The sequence below is a fragment of the Lithobates pipiens genome, unplaced genomic scaffold (genome assembly GCF_037356315.1).
Source record: "Lithobates pipiens isolate NorthernLeopardFrog02 unplaced genomic scaffold, aLitPip1_a1.2 Scaffold_3, whole genome shotgun sequence".
Taxonomy (NCBI): Eukaryota; Metazoa; Chordata; class Amphibia; order Anura; family Ranidae; genus Lithobates; species Lithobates pipiens.
Window position 1 is genome coordinate 266,490,532 of NW_027507790.1, and position 18,065 is coordinate 266,508,596.

General features: G+C 45.8%; 2 protein-coding genes across 2 annotated transcripts in view; one reads left to right on the top strand and one right to left on the bottom strand.

The window, feature by feature from the left end:
- KIAA1328 (KIAA1328 ortholog) overlaps positions 1-1,430 on the bottom strand; it is a 206,429-nt gene extending 204,999 nt beyond the window's left edge. Inside the window, exon 1 of the mRNA XM_077463114.1 lies at positions 1,305-1,430. Within this exon, the coding sequence (XP_077319240.1) occupies positions 1,305-1,416 (112 nt within the window). The 5' untranslated portion in view covers positions 1,417-1,430. The remainder of the gene's footprint in view (positions 1-1,304) is intronic.
- A 124-nt stretch (positions 1,431-1,554) lies between these two features.
- TPGS2 (tubulin polyglutamylase complex subunit 2) overlaps positions 1,555-18,065 on the top strand; it is a 60,867-nt gene continuing 44,356 nt past the window's right edge. The window contains exon 1 of the mRNA XM_077463115.1: positions 1,555-1,708. The gene's annotated coding sequence lies outside the window, so the exon portion shown is untranslated. The remainder of the gene's footprint in view (positions 1,709-18,065) is intronic.

The window sequence follows — 18,065 nt, forward strand, 5'->3', positions numbered from 1 at the left end:
TGTTTAACCCCTTCCCTGCCAGTGTCATTTACACAGTAATTAGTGCATTTTTATAGCACTGACCACTGTATAAATGACAATGGTCCCACAAATGTGTCAAAAATGCATCCGATGTGTCTGCCATATTGTCACAGTCACAAAAAAAAAAAAAAATTATTCGCTGATCGCCGCCATTACTAGTGAAAAAAAAATAAAAATGCCATAAAACTATTCCCTACTTTGTAAACACTATAACTTTTGCGCAAACCAATCAATAATTGCTTATTGCGATTTTTTTTTTTTTTTTATTATTTTTTTTTTTACCAAGAATATGTAGAAGAATACGTATAGACAATGGTCCCAAAATAGTGTCAAAGCTCTATGATTTTGTTTGCGTACATCGTCGCACGATCGCGCAATTGTCAGTTAAAGTGACGCAGTGCCAAATCGCAAAAAGCGCTCTGGTCTTTGGGCAGCCAAATGGTTCGGGGCTGAAGCAGCCGCGGCTCTTTACAGAGATCAGGGTTGTGCCATGTCCTAGCAACACACAGCGTGACTGTGATCACTGCGCTGCAAAGCCCCACAGACAAGCAACGGAGGCCGTTCTGGAACGCCGTCATGTGACGTCCACCAAGAACGAGAGCCGCTCCGTCCCTCCGTCATTTGGTGGCCAGTGTACTGCCGTATAGTGTCCTGGCATCAAATAGTGTCCGGGCCGTACTGCGCATGCGCAGTACGGAGCAGACGAAGCTTCGGAAAATCTCCGAAGCTGAACGGCGCCTGCGCCGTGAGTGGAGGTGGTAGCCCCACCATCCAAGTGGACATAGGGTTGTGAATATTAGAGGGCCCCTTGCGGGCGAGCTTCGCTCGCCACGCTTCGGGCTCGGCCTCGCTGCGCTCGGCTCTTTTTTATTCCTACTCTATGCCCACTTGGATAGTGGGGATAGAACCTGGACTCACTGCGCAGGCGCCGTTCATCCTCGGCAATTTTCGGAATCTGTGTTGCAGTACGCAGCGGACACTATCGGATGAAGGACGTTATATGACAAGACACCGGCCAGCGGTTAAAGTGAACAGGACGGTTGGTGAGTCCCCAGCAGGTAAGTGATGAAAGTCACACTTTATAAAAAAAATATATATATTTTATATATATATATATATATATATATATATATATATATATATATAAAAAAATAATAATATGATGATGCTGTAAATAAAACCCCCCGCCTGATGAATATTATCAGCCCCTCCACACCTCCCCTCCCCGGGCCTGACACAGCCCCCCACCCCTCACCCCCAGCGGGGACCCCCGGGAAGGATACTGTCCTGAGTCCAGTACACCGAGCCTCCTCTCTTCCCACACTCCGCCATCTTCAAACACCCGCCAGACCCGACCGCCCCAACAACCGTCTCCTGGACCCCGCCCACCTCCATCTCCCGATCTACTCATTGGCCAGGGCGCTCCCCTTCCCTCCTATTGGTTTTCCCCCCGGTCCCCCTCGCTCAGCTGAGACGTCCGACGCTGATGACGTGCTGCGGTCTGGGTCCCGCGGTGCATTGTGGGTGTGGTAGTTCTCCGGGCTGCCTCCTCCGTGTGCCGCCGGCGGCGCGCCGCACTACAGTTCCCGTCACGCAACGCGGGGAGGCGGCGGTTCCCAGCATTCAGCGCGGGAGGGTTGTGTATCCTGGATACGGCGGAGGAGCGGAGCTGGGGGTGCTGTATGGGGTGAGGCTGTTCTTGTCGTCCTCTGGTGCTGGCTGTATGGAGGTGCATGCAGCTCTGATAGTCACTTATTTCAGTGGGAGGTGTATGCAACCCCCAAACATTGCAGTGTAATATATTGCAGCTTACCTGTTCTGATTTGTATTGGCTGCATTCGTTTTCATGGCTTTTGTTTCCGGTGATCCTGCCAATATCACACTTCCTGTCTTCGGGTGACAACGCTCACTGTGCTGTGTCTATGGTTGTCACCTGATTTGCATTATAAACCCCTCCCCTTTCACTCAGCTACATAACATGGGAGGGGTTATATTCTACAGAAGGGAAGTGGGCGGGGCTGAGGACACTGCATGGGTGGGGCTGAGAACACTGCATGGGGGAATGGGTGGGGCTGAGAGCGCTTTATGGGGGGGAATAGGCTAGGGCTAGGCTAATAATGCTTCGTGGGGGAATGGGCGGGTCTGAGAGCACTGGATGGGGGGGGGCTGAAAATGCTGCATGGGGGATGGGCGGGGCTGAGAACGCTGCATGGGGGAATGGGCGGGGCTGAGAGCACTGCATGGGGGAATGGACGGACTGAGAACGCTGCATGGGGGGGACGGGGCTGAGAACACTGCATGGGGGAATGGGCGGGGCTGATAAAGCTGCATGGGGGGATGGGCGTGGCTGATAACGCTGCATGGGGATGGGCGGGCCTAAGAACGCTTCGTGGGGGAATGGGCGAGGCTGAAAACGATGCATGGGGAAATGGGCGGGGCTGAAAACGATGCATGGGGGAATGGGCGAGGCTGAAAACGATGCATGGGGAAATGGGCGGGGCTGATAACGGTGCATGGGGAAATGGGCGGGGCTGATAACGATGCATGGGGAAATGGGCGGGACTGAGAACACTGCATGGGGAAATGGGCAGGGCTGAGAACACTGCATGGGGAATGGGCGGGGCTGATAACGATGCATGGGGAATGGGCGGGGCTGAGAACACTGCATGGTAGAGCTGCACAATTCCGGCTCAAATGAGAATCACAATTGTTTTGCTTAGAAGATAGATCATGATTCTCGTAGCATTTTTTTTTTATTCATTGAACTTGGCAGACTGCCCAGATTTTTTTTTCTTTTTTACAAACAGAAGTGTATCCCTTTGATCTTTCACACTGGGGCGTCTTTGCGTTAAAAAAAGCGCCTGAAAGAAGCTTCATCTGCAATCCCAATGTGAAAGCCCGAGTGCTTTCACACTGAGGCGCTGCGCTGGAGGGGCATCAAAAAAAGCTCTGCAAGCAGCTTCTTTGCAGCGCTTTTGGAAAGATGAATACACGGCTCCTAAAGCGCCCCTTCCCATTGAAATTAATGGGAATCGCCTGCAAAGCGCTTTTGGGAGTGGCGCTTTGTGGGTGCTTTTAACCCTTTATTTGACCCCTGGTGGGGGTTAAATACACCCTGCTAGCGCTTGAAAAATGCTAAACTTAAATTAGCAGCGTTTTTCGGGCGCTGGCAGTGTGAAAGGGCTCTTGAAAGCACTCGGGCTTCCACATTGGGATTGAAGATGAAGCTTCTTTCAAGTGCTTTAGAAAACGCCCCAGTGTGAAAGGGGTCTAAAACCTTGGCACCCTGCCTGGATGTTTTCTTTTGACAGCTGAGTGAGCAGATAAGTCTCTTCACTTGTTATATGAAAGAATCGGCAAACTCTGCGATAGAGATCGTCGGGGGGGGGGGGGGGTGAATCGAGATCATGATTTTTTTAATGATTAATTGTGCAGCTCTACTGCATGGGAGAATGGGCGGGGCTGAGAACACTCCATGGGTGGGGCTGATAACGCCGCATGAGGGAATGGGTGGGGCTGAGAACACTGCGTGAGGGAATGGGTGGGGCTGAGAACACTGCGTGAGGGAATGGGTGGGGCTGAGAACACTGCGTGAGGGAATGGGTGGGGCTGAGAACACTGCGTGAGGGAATGGGTGGGGCTGAGAACACTTCGTGAGGGAATGGGTGGGGCTGAGAACACTTCATGGGATTTTAGTGTAGTCCAGGAAGTTGTCAGCTCCCTGGCAGGATCAACTGTTTTTTTTTTTTGTTTTTTTTTCTCTTGTGCAGCTTTAACTAAAGTTGAATAAGGTGTTGGCCATTTACGTACTTCCCGAAGCCTGACCAACACACTCCCAGAGATGGCATCATCTCATCCTGCTTTGTTGGTAGGATGTTGCTAAGACACTCCTAGCCAACCCAACCCCTCACATGCTCTCTCTCCCTGTCACAGTAGTTTTGAGCTTAGTGATGCTGTGATGGGGGAGATAGTAGACCACGCATGTACCGGGGTCTAAGAGCTCGTTCCTGTTATGGGGGAGATAGTAGACCACGCATGTACCGGGGTCTAAGAGCTCGTTCCTGTTATGGGGGAGATAGTAGACCAAGCATGTACCGGGGTCTAAGAGCTCGTTCCTGTTATGGGGGAGATAGTAGACCAAGCATGTACCGGGGTCTAAGAGCTCGTTCCTGTTATGGGGGAGATAGTAGACCACGCATGTACCGGGGTCTAAGAGCTCGTTCCTGTTATGGGGGAGATAGTAGACCACGCATGTACCGGGGTCTAAGAGCTCGTTCCTGTTATGGGGGAGATAGTAGACCACGCATGTACCGGGGTCTAAGAGCTCGTTCCTGTTATGGGGGAGATAGTAGACCACGCATGTACCGGCGTCTAAGAGCTCGTTCCTGTTATGGGGGAGATAGTAGACCACGCATGTACCGGGGTCTAAGAGCTCGTTCCTGTTATGGGGGAGATAGTAGACCACGCATGTACCGGCGTCTAAGAGCTCGTTCCTGTTATGGGGGAGATGGTAGACCACGCATGTACCGGGGTCTGAGAGCTCGTTCCTGTTATGGGGGAGATGGTAGACCACGCATGTACCGGGGTCTGAGAGCTCGTTCCTGTTATGGGGGAGATAGTAGACCACGCATGTACCGGGGTCTGAGAGCTCATTCCTGTGATGGTGGAGGTGAGCAGTAACGGCTGGGAGCGTCTTAGAAACATCCTAGCAACAAGGCAGGAATGGATGATGCCATCTGTGGGAGTTTTTCACCCAGGCTTCGGGAGCTAAACAGACTGACTACACCAGTGATGGAGAACCTTGGCACCCCAGATGTTCTGGAACTACATTTCCCATGATGCTCATGCACTCTGCAGTGTAGTTGAGTATCATGGAAAATGTAGTTCAAAACATCTGTGGGTGCCGAGGTTCGCTTTCACTGGGCTACGCGTTTCACGGGGATAACTGCTTTTGTAACATTTTGTACACTTTTCAGCCAGCAATGTTTTTGTCAAAAAAGGAAGTAAAACCCATCGGGGGTTCACTGCATCTTCAGCCCAGGTCCATCCCAATTTGGAGGATGATTTCAGAGACATCTTTGCAGATTTCTGCCAAAACTGCTTTTGGAAATTAGTGCTGCATCTCACCGATTAGGGCGGTGCCATTGCTGCTGACGCACGCCAAATCGCACCAATGTGAATCGGGGCTTAATTTTAAAGCTTAATTGAACAAGCTGAAGTTAGAAGCTGATTGGCTACCAGGCACAGCTGCACCAGATTTTATGCTCTCCAGTTTTAGTAAATCAACCCCACAGAGTTCCATAGGGCTGAAACATCTTAATCGATTATGAAAATAGTTAGTTGTCAACTATTTTCATAATCGATTAGTTGATCAGCTGATTAGTTGGCCTGCATACAGAACGCATTGTTTGTTTTCGTGTCGGTATACACAGTGCAGCACACATACAACTCCGTACACCCTTCGTACATGTCAGTAAATGCCTGGAAGCATGTGAATGTGTGAAGAGCAAAGCCTTATGGGGCATGTAGTCCTGGCAAGGAGAAGGAAGTGATTTTAACCACTTCAGCACCAGATGGATTTCCCCCCTTTCCCCCGACCAGGCAATTTTTTTTGCGATACGGCACTGCTTCGCTTTAACTGACAATTGCGCGGTTGTGGCAACGCTGTACCCAAACAAGATTGACGTTCTTTTTTTTTCCAACAAATAGTTTTCTTTTGGTGGTATTTAATCATCTCTGCGTTTATTTTTTATTTTTTGCGCTTTAAACAAAAAAAAAAAAAAAACGATAATTGTGAAAAGAATAAAATAAAATTTCCTTTCTTTCTGCTATAATACATATCCAAAAAAAAAAAAGTATTCATCAGTTTAGGCCGATTATATATTCTTCTACATATTTTTAGTTAAAAAAGAAAAAAAAATAAGCAATAGGCATATATTGATTGATTTGCTAGGGGATACAGTGCCTTGCAAAAGTATTCACCCCTCTTTATCATTTTTCGTGTTTTGTTGCCTCTCAACCTGGAATTAACATGGATTGTTTGAGGATTTGCATCATTTAATTTACAGAACATGCCCACAACTTTGAAGATTTTTTTTTTTATTATTGTGAAGCAAACAACAAAATAACAGACATTGAAAAAAACAAATTGTTGGGACTTTGTATGAGACCTTGAACCTAACGTACCTAGGTCTCCACCCCTAGTAAGTTAAAACAAAAAGGGGAAAAAAAGGGGGATGATAAGGGCGCTGGGACTTTATATGAAATGCACCACTCAGGGTAGGCTGAGATATTAGTTATAGTACATGTAATGTTCTGTAGTGGCAAAAATGGGCATAGGGCAGTATTTAATAAAATACATTTAATTAAATGGATAATATGGTACATAATAGGTAAAACATGATACATGCAATATATTAATTAGATCCATGGTACAAAAATATAAAATGAAATAAAATAAAACCTAATTAATACATTATCTCATGATCAGCAGATATCATACAATATTTCATAGTCAGAATTAATACCGTGATAGGAAAATATCTCACATAATAAAGATAACTGTCAGCAGTATGCCCATAATAGACACACACATAATGAACATAATATAATAAAATAAAAAATAAATATCTCAGCCTTTTAATAGAACCCATGGTATAATATATGGATAATGTAATTTTATTAAATACTGCCCTATGCCCATTTTTGCCACTACAGAACATTACATGTACTATAACTAATATCTCAGCCTACCCTGAGTGGTGCATTTCATATAAAGTCCCCCCGCCCTTATCATCCCCCTTTTTTTTCCCCTTTTTGTTTTAACAAAATAACAGAAAAAGTCAATGTGTATAACTATTCACCTCTCTGATATACAGTGCCTTGCAAAAGTATTCACCCCCCCCCCCCCCCCCCCCCCCCCTTGGCTTTTTACCTATTTTGTTACGTTTATAGCCTTCAGTTCAATGTTTTTTTTTTTTATCTGAATTATATGTGATGGATCACAATAGTCTAAGTTGGTGAAGTAAAATTAGAAAAATATATACATAAAACTATTTTTCAGAGCTAAAAAACTGATAAATGGTATGTGCGTATGTATTCACCCCCTTTATCAAGCCCATAAAAAGCTCTGGTGCAACCAATTACCTTCAGAAGTCACATAATTAATGAAATGATGTCCACCTGTGTGCAATCTAAGTGTCACATGATCTGTCATTACATATACACGCCTTTTTGAAAGGCCCCAGAGGCTGCAACACCTAAGCAAGAGGCACCACTAACCAAACACTGCCATGAAGACCAAGGAACTCTCCAAACAAGTAAGGGACAATGTTGTTGAGAAGTACAAGTCAGGGTTAGGTTATAAAAATATATCCAAATCTCTGATGATCCCTAGGAGCACCATCAAATTTATCATAACCAAATGGAAAGAACATGGCACTACAGCAAACCTGCCAAGAGACGGCCGCACACCAAAACTCACAGACCGGGCAAGGAGGGCATTAATCAGAGGCAGCACAGAGACCTAAGGTAACCCTGGAGGAGCTGCAGAGTTCCACAGCAGAGACTGGAGAATCTGTACATAGGATGACAATAAGTCATACGCTCCATAGAGTTGGGCTTTATGGCAGAGTGGCCAGAAGAAAGCCATTACTTTCAGCAAAAAACAAAATGGCACGTTTTGAGTTTGAGAAAAGGCATGTGGGAGACTCCCAAAATGTATGGAGGAAGGTGCTCTGGTCTGATGAGACCAAAATGTAACTTTTTGGCCATCAAAGAAAACGCTATGTCTGGCGCAAACCCAACACATCACATCACCCAAAGAACGCCATCCCCACTGTGAAACATGGTGGAGGCAGTATCATGCTGTGGGGATGTTTTTCAGTAGTCAGGACTGGGAAACTGGTCAGAGTTGAGGGAAAGATGGATGGTGCTAAATACAGGGATATTCTTGAGTAAAACCTGTACCACTCTGTGTGTGATTTGAGGCTAGGACGGAGGTTCACCTTCCAGCAGGACAACAACCCCAAACACACTGCTAAAGCAACACTTGAGTGGTTTAAGGGGAAACATGTAAATGTGTTGGAATGGCCTAGTCAAAGCCCAGACCTCAATCCAATAGAAAATCTGTGGTCAGACTTAAAGATTGCTGTTCACAAGCGCAAACCATCCAACTTGAAGGAGCTGAAGCGGTTTTGCCAGGAGGAATGGGCAAAAATCTCAGTATAAGATGTGGCAAGATCATAGAGACTTATCCAAAGAGACTTGGAGCTGTGATAGCCGCAAAAGGTGGCTCTACAAAGTATTGACTTTAGGGGGGTGAATAGTTATGCACATGGACTTTTTCTGTTATTTTGTCCTATTTGTTGTTTGCTTCACAATAAGAAAAAAAACATCTTCAAGGTTGTGGGCATGTTCTGTAAATTGATGCAAATCCTCAAACAATCCATGTTAATTCCAGGTCGTGAGGCAACAAAACACAAAAAAATGCCGGGGGGGGGGGGGGGGGGGGGTGAATACTTTTGCAAGGCACTGTAGCTGGTTATTTATATTTACCACTGCAAGAATTTATTTAAGAGTAAATTGTCTTTTTTTTTTTTTTTTTTTAAACTTTGCATAATAACTAAATTATGCACTAGAGCTGCACGATTTTGGCTGAAATGAGAATCACGATTTCTTTTCTCAAAATAAAGATCCCGATTCTCGCGGTGTAACATCATCTTTCACATTATACAAAAAAATTGGGCTAACGTTACTGTTTAGTTTTTGTTTAACCACTAGGCGTCCGCACTATAGCTGAAAGACGGCTGCAGCGCGGACGCCAATTGCCGGGAGGCCGTCCCTGGACATCTTCCTGTTTACTTCCACAATGCGCGCTCCCGCGAGCGTGCATCGGGGAGGTTCTGTGCTACCCGTGTCCCTTGAACACAACCAATCACAGATCGCTGTAAATGGCCAATCACATCGGCCCTTTACAGCGCAATCGGTGTGTCCAATGAGAGATGATCTCATATGTAAACATATAAGATCATCTCTCATCGCTGGCTCTCTCTCCTCACTCAGACAGCGTGTGAGGAGGGAGAGATGAACCGCTGCAGCGGTGAGTGCAAAAATAAATAAATAAAGTGCCATGTGTCCCCAGTGCCACCTGTCGTCAGTGCCACATCAGTGTCACGTGTCATCAATGCCACATATTAGTGCCACGTATCGGTGCCATCTGTCATCAGTGCCACGTATTAGTGCCACGTATAAGTGCCACGTGTCATCAGTGCCACATATTAGTGCCATCTGTCATCAGTGCCACATCAGTGTCATGTGTTATCAGTGCCATTTGTCATCAGTGCCACGTCAGTGTCATTGTCCTGGTGCTCCAGGGCCTTCAAAAGTGTAATAGGTAGTAGTGATGCACCGAAATTTCGGCCGCCGAAACATATCGGCCGAAAATGCCCTTTTCGGCAATTTGCCGAAAGAGAAAAACGGCCGATAATGGAGCCGAAAATGGGGCGTGGCCTGGGTGGGGGGCGGGGCACCGCCCCTGGTGACGCCCATCATAGCGCAGGAGAGCCACCTCCGCCGCCTTTTTGATAACAGCGCCGGGAACATCACAGCTTTCATTTCAATTGCTGTGTGTTCCCGGCCGTGCGCCGTCACACGCAGCCCCTCCCCCTTGTCCGGGCACTTAGATAGACAGATCATCCGCAGGATTGGACGGATGATCTGTCTATCAAAGTGCCCGGACAAGGGGGAGGGGCTGCGTGTGACGGCGCACGGCCGGGAACACACAGCAATTGAAATGAAAGCTGTGATGTTCCCGGCGCTGTTATCAAACAGGCGGCGGAGGCGGCTCTCTTCCCTGCACACAGTGCACAGGCTGGCTGCAAAATGGCACACAGGCTGCAATGGAGACACACTGGCTGCAATAGAGACACACTGGCTGCAATAGAGACACACTGGCTGCAATAGAGACACACTGGCTGCAATGGGGACACACTGGCTGCAATGGGAACACACTGGCTGCAATGGGGACACACTGGCTGCAATGGGGGATGCCTCCTGTACCACGTCCTCTGTCTCTGACCATCTCCTGTACCACGTCCTCTGTCTCTGACCATCTCCTGTACCACGTCCTCTGTCTCTGACCATCTCCTGTACCATGTCCCCAGTCTGACCATCTTCGGTACCACGTCCCCTGTCTCTGACCATCTCCTGTACCACGTCCCCAGTCTCTGACCATCTCCTATACCGTGTCCCCAGTCTGACCATCTCCTGTACCATGTCCCCAGTCTGACCATCTCCTGTACCGTGTCCCCAGTCTCTGACCACCTCTTGTACCGTGTCCCCAGTCTCTGACCACCTCCTGTACCATGCATGCAGTCTCTGACCACCTCCTGTACCATGTCCCCAGTCTCTGACCACCTCCTGTACCGTGTCCCCAGTCTCTGACCACCTCCTGTACCGTGTCCCCAGTCTCTGACCACCTCCTGTACCGTGTCCCCAGTCTCTGACCACCTCCTGTACCGTGTCCCCAGTCTCTGACCACCTCCTGTACCATGCATGCAGTCTCTGACCACCTCCTGTACCATGTCCCCAGTCTCTGACCACCTCCTGTACCGTGTCCCCAGTCTCTGACCACCTCCTGTACCGTGTCCCCAGTCTCTGACCACCTCCTGTACCGTGTCCCCAGTCTCTGACCACCTCCTGTACCGTGTCCCCAGTCTCTGACCACCTCCTGTACCGTGTCCCCAGTCTCTGACCACCTCCTGTACCGTGTCCCCAGTCTCTGACCACCTCCTGTACCGTGTCCCCAGTCTCTGACCACCTCCTGTACCGTGTCCCCAGTCTCTGACCACCTCCTGTACCGTGTCCCCAGTCTCTGACCACCTCCTGTACCGTGTCCCCAGTCTCTGACCACCTCCTGTACCGTGTCCCCAGTCTCTGACCACCTCCTGTACCGTGTCCCCAGTCTCTGACCACCTCCTGTACCGTGTCCCCAGTCTCTGACCACCTCCTGTACCGTGTCCCCAGTCTCTGACCACCTCCTGTACCGTGTCCCCAGTCTCTGACCATCTCCTGTACCATGTCCCCAGTCTCTGACCATCTCCTGTACCATGTCCCCAGTCTCTGACCACCTCCTGTACCATGTCCCCAGTCTCTGACCACCTCCTGTATAAAATATTTTTTAAAAACAGTCATTTTCGGTATCGGTGCTGTTTCGGTATCGGTTTCGGTTTTCGGCCTAGTGTATTTTTCATTTTCGGTATCGGTTTCGGCACCAAAAAACCCATTCGGTGCATCCCTAATAGGTAGTCAACAAATTAGAGGTGTAATTTATGCTCCTAGAACACGTGATGGCGCTCCCTGCATGTTGGGCCTCTCTAAGTGGCCAGGCTGTGGAAAAGTCCTACATATGTGGTATCATAATACTCAGGAGGAATAGCAGAATGTATTTTGGGGCATTATTTGTGGTATACACATGCCACATGAGAGAAATAACCTATTACAATGACAATTTTCTGGGGAAAAAAAAAATCTTAATTTTGCAAAGAATTGTGGGGAAAAAATTACAATATCAAAAACCTCACCATGCATCTTACTAAATACCTTGGAATGTCTTCTTTCAAAAAAGGGGTAATTTGGGGGGGTATTTGTACTTTCCTGGTTTGTTCGGGTCACAAGAAATGAGATTGGCCACCAGTACATCAGATGGGATCAATTTTTTTTTTTTTATGATTTGCACCACAGCTTGTAGACTCTCTAACTTTCACAAAGACCAAATAATATCCACTAATTTGGGTTATTTTTACCAAAGATATGTAACAGTATAAATTGTGGCCAAAATTTATGAAGAAAAATTAATAATTTGCAAAATTGTATCACAGAAACCAAGAAAAATGTGGTGTTCTTTCAAAATTTTCGTGTTTTGTTTTCATTTATAGCGCAAAAAATAAAAAAACCCCAGAGGTGATCAAATACCACCAAAATAAAGCTCTATTTGTGGGGAAAAAAGTCCAAAAAATTAATTTGGGTACAGTATTACATGACTGAGTAATTGTCATTCAAAATGTGAGAGCGCTGAAAGCTGAAAATTGGTCTAGTTACGGGGGGGGGTTAAGTGCCCAGTTGTCAAGTGGTTAATTCATCAAAGTGTAAATTTTTTTAATTTTTTTTTTTATTGCTTTTTAAAGAACCACCATTTACATTTTCTAGGGTCTCTGCTTAAAAAAAAAAAAAAAAATAATAATATATATATTTATTATTATTTTTTTTTAGCAGAGACCCTAGAAAATTAAAATGTGTGTGTATATAGAAATAACAACGAGACACGTGCTTCGATGCAAATTCTTTACATGCTATAAACAGCAGCAGCCACTGTACAGTTGCGAGTGAACATCACTCTTCATCAGGCTATCCCTGGCTTGTGTGAACATACTCCTCTCACACGGACAATCCGTTCAGGTCCGCCTGTCAGTTTTTCAGGCGGACCTGAACGGGTGCTCCATAGAGCTCTATGGAGCGTCGGATGTCAGCGGTGACAAGTCCACTGACATCCGACCCACTCCGATCCGAAAAAGTGTGACAGAGGAAAAAGCTATTTTTCCATCCGTCTGCGGATCGGGTGATGACGGACACTGCGGTCCGTCGTCACCCGTTCTCCCATAGGGGAGAGCGGCGCTGTGACCGGGTCCGTCCCTGCGCAGTGTGCAGAGACGGACCTGTCATCTTCCTGCTTAGCGGAGATCACTAAGCCATGGGGCGGATCAGCACTGATCCGCCCTGTGTGAAAGGACCCTAACTCAAACTACCACATATATACAAAACTCAAGGGAGTATCCCACAGGTGTATGACCCAAAAAAAAAAACAATCAACATAATTAGAAAGAAAAACATTAACCCCCTCAGTATGGAACGTATCCAATCAATTAAGATCACCATACATTGCATACAAAAATAAATCGTTCCAATCCAATCCGATGATATAACAGATGTCAACCATAAACACCGTAATCATCATTCTTCAATATTTTCCCTCTATGGCAAGTCCTTCAGTTCCCATCAATTCCTGCAAGAAAAAGACAAATTATTTGATATCAGCATTGCTTTCGGGAGTTCTACCAAATCAGATCGCATCATACTCCCTATCTCAGAGAAATAAATACATATCTTAACCGGTTCCCGACCAGCGCACGCCGATGTACGTCGGCAGAATGGCACGGGCAGGCATATTGGCGTACAGGTACGTCCAATCTTTAATGCCGCCCTGCCATTGCGAGCGCGCGGCCGGCGGCGCACTCGCGTGCTGGTTGGGTCCCCCGTGAGTCTGGTCGCCAGTCCCGCGGACTCGATCGCTGTGGGCATACCCACGATCGTCTCACGGGGTGGCTGAACAAGGAAATGCCGTTGTAAACAGCATTTCCCCGTTCTGCCTAGCAACTAGTGATGCTGATCTCTGCTCCATGTGATTGGAACAGAGATCAGTGTTCACTAAATTAAAGCCCAGCCCCCAACAGTTAGTAACACACCCCTAGGGACAATTAACCCCTACACTGCCACCCACTGGTTAACCCCTTCACTGCCAGTGTCATTTACACAGGAATCAGGGCATTTGTATAGCAGTGATTGCTGTATAAATGCCAATGGTCCCAAAAATGTGTAAAAAATGTCTGATGTGTCCGCCATAATGTCGCAGTCACAATAAAAATCGCTGATCGCCGCCATTACTAGTAAAAAAAAAAAAATTATTAATAAAAATGCCATAAAACTATCCCCTATTTTGTAAACGCTATAACTTTTGCGCAAACCAATCAATAATCGCTTATTGCGATTTTTTCTTTTTTTTTTTTCTTTACCAAAAATATGTAGAAGAATACGTATCGGCCTAAACTGAGGGAAAAAAATGTTTTTTTTATATATTTTTGGGGGATATTTATTATAACAAAAAGTAAAAAATAATGCGTTTTTTTTTTTTTCAAAATTGTCGCTCTATTTTTGTTTATAGCGCAAAAAATAAAAACCGCAGAGGTGATCAAATACCACCAAAAGAAAGCTCTATTTGTGGGGAAAAAAAAGGACACCAATTTTGTTTGGGAACCACGTCGCACGACCGCGCAATTGTCAGTTAAAGCGACGCAGTGCCGAATCGCAAAAAGTGTTCTGGTCTTAAGCCAGCAAAATGGTTCGGGGCTGAAAGTGGTTAAATACTTTTTCACTGCAACTATTAAATTGAAAACTAAAAGGAAGTCTCGGTTTATTCATCCCTTGATGTCGTTTCCCAACTGGAATTGTGTCATTTAATACCTTATCAAGCTCTTGTCTAATCAGATTTTCTGGATACCCTCGTTCTTTAAACTTGCAACATACTTCATCCAATCTGGTTCTCCTCACCATATCATTGCTCACTATACCCCTCACCCGTAGTAACTGGCTCCTTACAATAGACTTAAACACGTGAGGTGAGTGATAGCTATTAAACATCAAAAGTTGGTTCCGATCGGTAGGTTTCACATATAAATCGGATTTAATGCGGCCATGACTGATATATATATCCCGGTATCAAGAAATTGGATGTAATTACCTCCAATGTTAATTTTAAACTTGATATCCGGAACACATCCGTTCAATATTTCATCAAAAGCCATCAGGGATTCAATGTTGCCCCGGCATATAACAAAAACATTGTCTATATATCACCACCAGGTGGCGCAATGTTACTGAAACAGCTCATTCACAAAAAACATGCTTCTGTTCAAATTCGTTCATAAACGAGCAAGCGTATGGCGGGGCAACATTGGATCCCATGGCAACACCGTTCTGCTGTACATAAAACTGGTCCTTAAATAAAAAATAATTGTTAAACAACAAAATATTAAATACATTTTCAAACATTTTTAATCTGGCCTCTGAATATGTGTCACTTTTCCTAATCGATTCAATAGCCGCACTGATCCCATCCCTTATGCGGAATACATGTATATAAACTATTGACATCCCAGGTCACAAGGATCTCATCACCCCGACAGGATATGTCACTCATCTTTGAAAGAAAATCCTGTGGTGTCTCTGATATATGATCTTGTATTTTTGACAAGAGAGGGATAATATCTTACCCAATAACCGTGCCGTCGGGACAAAGATCGAATCTCTGCCCGATAAGATCGGGCGACAGGGAGGGGATTGACTGTCTTTATGAATTTTGAGCAACGTATAAAAAAAAAAAACTGGAGCCCGCGTGTGGGCAGGAAGTAAGAATTCAAACAAGGCCCGTGAAATCAATCTGTCCCTTAATGCCGGTTTAAGAACGTTTTCTAACTGCTTTCTTATTCCCCAAGTAGGATCCGTGGCAACCCTCTTCTAAACCGATTGGTCACTCAATTGGCGGATCGCTTCTGCTTCATACATCTCGGAGTCCATGATTACCATGGAAACCCCCCTTGTCAGCGGGTTTACAGATGATATAATGCCGCTTGCTCAGATTCTTAACCACTTGCTTATTGGGCACTTAAACCCCCCTCCTGCCCAGACCAATTTTCAGCTTTCAGCGCTGATGCACTTTGAATGACAATTGCGCGGTCATACAACACTGTACCCAAATGACATTTTTATCATTTTTTTCCCACAAATAGAGCTTTATTTTGGTGGTATTTAATTACAGCTGGGAGTTTTATTTTTTGCTAAACAAACAAAAAAAGATGCAAAATAAAAAATCATGTTTAATAGTTTGTTATAAAATTTTGCAAACAGGTAATTTTTCTCCTTCATTGAAATGCGCTGATGAGGCGGCACTGGTGGGCACTGATAGGCACGGTGAAGGTGGCACTGATGGGCACAGATAAGGCGGCACTGATGGGCACAGATAAGATGGCACGGATGGGTGGCACGGATGGGCACGGATAGGTACCACTGATAGATGAGAATGATGGGCACTGATAGGTGGCACTGATAGGTGGCACTGATGGGCGGCACTGATGGGCACTGGTAGATGACACTGATGGGCACGGATATGTGGCATATGAGGTGCAGCACTGTTGTGGCAGATTGTGGGCACTGATGGGTGGCACTGTGGGCACTGATGGGTGGCACTGTGGGCACTGATGGGTGGTACTGATGGGTGGCACTTTTACTTTATTTAGGGGGCAGGTGGACACTGATGACTTGGCCGTGATCGGGACTGAAATCCCTCTCACGGCCGCCGGTGATCGGCTTTTTTTTTTTTCTCCTCGCGCTGTCAGTGCGAGGAGGAAAATAGCCGATTACTGGCTCTGTTGTGATCACATGATCAGCTGTCATTGGCTGACAGCTGATCACGTGGTAAGGGGTCGGGATCGACCCCTTGCTTCGATCCGTGATCAGGCAAGTCTCATAGACTTGCTGATCACAGAGCGCACCGCGCGCGCCCCTCAGGGGGCGCGCAGGCCGCTCGTGCACGGGACGACGTCAATAGACGTCGTCCCGGCAAAGCAGGTCTGCGCTGTAGCCGTCATTTGGCTATAGCGTGGATCCCTAGTGGTTAAAGAGGAAGTAAACCCTGATGGATTTACTTCCCCTTTGATTCCTTGCAAAGGTAAAGCATAATAGACTACTATGCATCGCGTAGTTCAAAGTTAATCATTGGAGTTTGTTATAGACCACCCAATGTTGATGAGGAGGTGGAGACTCAGCTCCTTGCACAGATAGAAAGGGCTGCAAGGGCTGGGACAGTGATACTAATGGGGGATTTCAACTACCCAGAAATTGACTGGGGTAATGGCACTGCTGGGACAGTTAAAGGGCAAACATTTGTAAACCTATTACAGGACAATTTTATGGTACAGTTTATTGAGGCCCCAACTAGGAATGATGCTCTGTTGGACCTGGTAATCTCAAACCATGCAGAACGTATTACTAATGTTCAGATAAAGGAACATCTGGGTAGCAGTGACCATAACATGATTTCATTTGATGTTAGCTGTAAGCAAAAATCACATACGGGAAAGATAAAAACACTTAATTTCAAGAGAGCAAATTTTCCAAGGATGAGGGCCACACTCCGGGACTTAGACTGGGAGAGAATATTGGCACCAATGGGCACAGAACAGAAATGGGAATTCTTCAAAAAGCTTGTTTGTGATCTCACGGCAAAGTATATTCCCATGGGCAATAAGTTTAAAAGGTTAAAAATAAAGCCGATGTGGCTCACGGCCAAAGTTAAAAAAGCTATAAACTATAAAAAAAGAGCTTTCAAAAAATATAAAAATGAAGGAACGCTAGTGTCATTTAAATGTTACAAGGAATATAACAGAATATGTAAAAAGGAAATCAAGGATGCAAAAATTCAGAATGAAAGACAGATTGCAAAAGACAGTAGGACAAACCCCAAAAAATTCTTCAAATATATTAATAGCAAAAAGGTTAAGTCTGAGCATGTAGGCCCTTTGCAAAATAATCTGGAGTGGATGACTGGGGACAAAGAGAAGGCTAACTTATTAAATACTTTCTTCAGCTCTGTGTATACATAGGAGCATGGGGGAGCTCATGTCCATAATGGGGGTGGTAGTGACGCAGCCCCAAATCCACAATGGCTCAAAAGTGATATGGTCCAGAAATATTTGGACAGAATAAAGGTGGATAAAGCACCTGGACCTGATGGCATCCACCCACGGATCCTAAAAGAATTGAGCTCTGTAATTTCAAAGCCATTGTATCTAATTTTTAGGGACTCATTAATGACAGGAATAGTACCACTGGATTGGCGCAGGGCCAATGTGGTGTCTATATTTAAAAAGGGAACAAAGTATTTACCAAGTAATTATAGACCCGTTAGTTTAACTTCTATAGTTGGGAAGATACTGGAGGGATTAATAAAAGACCACATAGACGAGTTCTTGCAGGAAAAAAATATTTTGAGCAACAGACAGCATGGATTCATGAAAGACAGGAGTTGTCAGGCAAACCTGATTTCTTTTTATGGGGTGGTAAGTAAAACCTTGGACAGAGGGGTGGCGGTGGACGTGATATATTTGGATTTTGCAAAAGCGTTCGATACAGTTCCGCACACACGGCTCATGTGT